Below are 4248 nucleotides of genomic sequence, written 5' to 3' on the forward strand. Positions count from 1 at the left end.
CGGGGCGCCGCTGCCCGTCAACCGCGAGCTGCGCCGCCAGCCGCGGGGCTGCCCGGGCTCCGTGCCAGGTGGCGGCCGGGGTTCCTCTCAGGCGCCACCGCGGCGGGGGGAGGGCGCCCCGCACTGGGGAGTCCTCGCTCCCGACCCAGCGCGGAGATTCTGGGCCGGGGACAGGCTCAGGAGCCCCCTGAAGAGCGCGGGGAGAGCACAGCCCGTGGGGTCCCGCGGGAACAGCAAACACTCAGGCGCCCCGACGGCGGCCTGTGATGCGGCGTGGGGCGCGGCCCGCGTGGCAGGAGTCGGGAGCAGTGGCCCGGCCATGGGCTCGGGGTGGCGGGTGGGGGGCCGGCTGGTGCACCCAGAGGCTGCGGCCGGGAACCAGGGCCGTAGCGTGGGGGGCAGCCCCCTCCGCTGGACTTCCGCCCTGACCGCCACCACACTGGGTGGGTCATCGTTTTCCCTAATGAAATAGCATCACGAATTCCTTCCCACATGTCTTAATCTCAACGGTGTTTGAGTCTCTAGTTAAGAACCCAAGCAGTACAGCTGCCGCTCGCCTCACGCCCTTTTCTATCACCCGCCTTCTCCCGCAGAAAGCGGTGCCTGGTCTTGTTTGGGGTCCGCGGAGGCCTCAGCTTATCCCGTTGCCCCCACTCCCACACCTGGCCCCGGGCCCGCCCACCCGCACTGTCCCGAGCCGCGGTCTGCGCCCCCATCCAAGAGCCTGCACCGGGGCTCAGGGAACACACAGCACCCACCCACCTCCCACAGAGAACCGCCCCCGCCCCCGCCCCGCCCCCGCGCTGCTGGTATAAAAGCTCTGGTTCTCGGCATCTCGGCGAGACGAAACTCCCTGTCCCGGCGGCTCCGGTTCCAGGTACCACTCGGGACCCCAACCCCCGCGGAGCTAGATGGGGCATCTCCGGGTTCGCGGTGAAGGCGGGGGTCGCTACGAACCGGCGGGGGGCTTTCGGGACGGGGAGGCGCCCTCCTCGCGGTTGAGGGTTAGGTTTCGTTTTCCGGCGACCGCGGTTTCGCTTTCCCGAAGCCCAGCCGCTGCAGCGGCCGTTCTCGTCTGTCTCCGCAGCTCCAGCCTGCGCGCCCCGCAGGCCCGGACGCTGGCTCAACACCTGTGACTTCACGTGTGCGCTCCGCCACATCTGTTGTCACATCCATCGTGCCACCTTTGCCAAGAAACCCATCCCTGGGCAACGTCGTGGCCATAAGCCTTCAACCCACATCTGTGACCCCAACTCCTGTAACAACTGGGCCACACTTGTGACACCGAGCCATACTACCTGCGGCGACACATAGGCAACCCTTCCCTCACCTGCGGCAACGCCTGACTGCCACTCGTGATCACAACCCCTCGCAGTGGGAGCCATGGCTGCGGCCCCAGAGAGGTGAGAGCCTGGCCGCCTCCCCACCGCCCGCCCCGCGCACCCGCCCGCCCGCCCGCCCGCGCCCTGACCTGCCGTCTGCTCCGCCCGCAGCGGGACCCCGCGCGTGCTGTTTGCAGACTGGCTTTTGGGCGAGGTAAGCAGCGGCCGCTACGAGGGGCTGCGGTGGCTCGACGCGGCCCGCACGCGCTTCCGCGTCCCCTGGAAGCACTTTGCGCGGAAGGATCTGGGAGAGCCCGATTCGCGCATCTTCAAGGTGGGTCTCCAGCCCCGCCCGGAGTGGGAGGCTCAGCCCAGGCCCAGGCCAGCTCTCCCAGGCGCACGCCTTCCGTCTCTGTCGCCAGGCTTGGGCCGTGGCCCGCGGCAGGTGGCCGCTCAGCAGCGACACTCAGACCCCCGAGGGGGCGCTCAGGGCCAGCTGGAAAACCAACTTCCGGTGCGCGCTGCGCAGCACGCAGCGTTTCGTGATGCTGCAGGACAACTCGGGGGACTCTGTCGACCCGCATAAGGTGTACCAGCTCAGGTCGGAGCTGGGCTGGAGAGGTGAGCACCGGGGACGCTGCGCTCAGGGAGGCAGGACGTGCGGGGCGGAGGGACGCGCTGCGCAGAGCGTTGGCACTTGGTTCTGTCCAGGGGCAGCCCCTGGGTCAGATCTGGGCAGGGCGGTCGGTGCCGGTTTGTTAGAAGCTGGTGGGGCCTCTCGGGACTAGTGAAGGGAGCATGTTCGAGCGGAGCGTCTGAGGTCCCGTTGCTCCCCCCACCCCACCCCGATTCTCCCTCAGAAGGTCCAGGCAGTAACCAGGGCGAGGACCAGGCCCTCGAAGATGCCCCACACGCGAGGGTAAGGCCGCGCCGCGCTTCTTGCACCTGGGTGGGGGCTGTCACCGCTCACTGGCTGGGGGTGGCTTATGCTGCCACTGTCTTCCCCTGCAGGGTGGGCTACCCGGGACGTGCCTGGCACATGCTGCTGAGTGGCAGAACCCTGTGTCCTGTGCCCCAAGCCCTCTTCCTGGCCCAGCTGGCCCCGCCGGGGACCTCCTGCTTCAGGCTCTGCAGCAGAGCCTTCTGGAGGACCACCTGCTGGAAGGTGTGCAGGAAGCAGACCCAGGCCCCACAGAGGCTCTTGGTGAGGGGCTGCTGGCTGGTGTGCTCTGCCCTGGAAGGTTCTGTGTCCTGGGGAGGGGCAGGCAGGACAACAGTCCCTGGGGGCAAGGGGAGGGTGTCCAGCAGGTATGGTGCTGGCCACAGATGAGCCAGTACAGCTGTTCCCACTGTGGACCTCCTCCTCAGGTCCAGAGCTTCCTACCGAGGAGCTGTACCTGCCAGGGGCAGCGGAGGTGGCCCCCGGCCCCAAGTCACAGCCCCAGCCCCAAATGACAGGTGAGAGGAGCCAGGGGATGTGTGGAGGGAGGGGCTGGGGGACCAGGTGCCAGCTCAGGCCTTTTCCTCCAGATGCTGGCCCAGCCCCGGAGCCCTGGACCCAGACGGTGGGGCCCAGCTGCCCACAGCTCGGTCTGCACGCAGAGCCCAGCCTGAGGGTCCTGGAGGTGACCATCATGTACAAGGGCCGGATGGTGCTGCAGGAGGTGGTGGGACGCCCCAGCTGCGTGCTGCTGTACAGGGCCCCTGGCCTGGCTCTTGAGGCCACTGAGGCCCAGCTGGTGGCCTTCCCCAGCCCGGCCGAGCTGCCGGACCAGAAGCAGCTCCACTACACAGAGAAGTTGCTGCAGCATGTGGCCCCTGGCCTGCAGCTCGAGCTCCGGGGGCCTGTGCTGTGGGCCCGGCGCCAGGGCAAGTGTAGGGTCTACTGGGAGGTGGGCAGCCCCCTGGGCTGCGACAGCCCCTCCACGCCCGCGCGCCTGCTGCCGAGGGACCGCTACACGCCCATCTTTGACTTTCACACCTTTGTCCGAGGTTAGTGATGTTAGTGATGCCCTTGGTGTGACACCTGGTCCCTCCCTGCCCCCATTCACCCTGCACCTCCTCCGCTCACCGAAGCCGCATCCTACAGAGCTGGTGGAATTCCGGGCTCGCAGGCGCCAGGGCTCCCCACACTATACCATCTACCTGGGCTTCGGGCAGGACCTGTCGGCCGGGAGACCCAAGGAGAGGAGCCTGGTCCTGGTGAAGGTGAGGGTGGGGTCCCGCGTGGGGAGGCGGCAGCTGCTGCTGCACAGTCGCCTGGCCTGATGGCACCCTCCCTACAGCTGGAGCCGTGGCTGTGCCGGGCATACCTGGAGGGCGTGCAGCGCGAAGGCGTGTCCTCCCTGGACACCAGCAGCCTCAGCCTCTGCCTGTCTAGCAGCAACAGCCTGTATGATGACCTGGAGCACTTCCTGGACCACTTCTCAATGGAGGTGGAGCAGCCCGCTTAGGCTGCTGGGACTGTCCCCAATCCAATAAAAAGAATCAAGAGCCTGTGCTGGTGTCCTGAGCAGGGGCTGGCTTGGGGCTGGGCAAGGGACATAGGTGACCCCCCGCCACCCGCCCGGAGGCCTCCCATCTTCACAATGAAGAAACACGCCACACACTTTGGAGCCAACACACTCTACTCAAAGGACACACAGCGCTGTCCCAGGTGTGCCGGGGAGGGCCGCACCTGGGGCTCCGGGGGCCTGACAGGACAGCCGCCTCTGGGCCGCGCCCAGGACCCATCCCTGGCCTCGGACCTCTGCCGACACTATGCTCTGCCCCAATGGAGGTGGTTGAGTTGGGGGCACACTTGAGCAGTTATTTACAGAACATAATGAGCAAAGTGAGGGATTTCTAAACAAGAGACAGGCCCTCCGCTCCCATAGGCTCCTCCTGATCAGCAACGGGTTCACCTTCCAAGTACTGAGTCAATCGA

At 67.1% G+C, this 4248-nt stretch overlaps 2 protein-coding genes across 4 annotated transcripts in view; both read left to right on the plus strand.

Moving 5' to 3' along the window:
- CDHR5 (cadherin related family member 5) overlaps window positions 1-1314 on the plus strand; it is a 7906-nt gene extending 6592 nt beyond the window's left edge. Inside the window, exons 16-17 of the mRNA XM_019631074.1 lie at window positions 150-443; window positions 1088-1314. Coding sequence (XP_019486619.1) covers window positions 150-443; window positions 1088-1314 — 521 coding nt within the window. The remainder of the gene's footprint in view (window positions 1-149; window positions 444-1087) is intronic.
- On the plus strand, window positions 801-3818 carry IRF7 (interferon regulatory factor 7). 3 transcript variants are annotated; one of them, XM_019631080.1, is made up of 10 exons: window positions 801-877; window positions 1088-1403; window positions 1494-1656; window positions 1745-1943; window positions 2183-2241; window positions 2334-2526; window positions 2691-2780; window positions 2853-3314; window positions 3412-3530; window positions 3608-3818. In XM_019631080.1, exons 2-10 carry the CDS (start codon window positions 1384-1386, stop codon window positions 3773-3775), a joined length of 1473 nt encoding a protein of 490 aa, XP_019486625.1. In that variant the 5' UTR covers window positions 801-877; window positions 1088-1383; the 3' UTR covers window positions 3776-3818. The 3 variants fall into 3 exon arrangements, with proteins under 3 accessions (XP_019486625.1, XP_019486628.1, XP_019486627.1); XM_019631083.1 differs by having other exon boundaries at window positions 2334-2487; XM_019631082.1 differs by having other exon boundaries at window positions 2186-2241.
- Window positions 3819-4248: the final 430 nt, after the last annotated feature.

The sequence above is a fragment of the Hipposideros armiger genome, unplaced genomic scaffold (assembly GCF_001890085.2).
Source record: "Hipposideros armiger isolate ML-2016 unplaced genomic scaffold, ASM189008v1 scaffold_983, whole genome shotgun sequence".
NCBI classification, from domain to species: domain Eukaryota; kingdom Metazoa; phylum Chordata; class Mammalia; order Chiroptera; family Hipposideridae; genus Hipposideros; species Hipposideros armiger.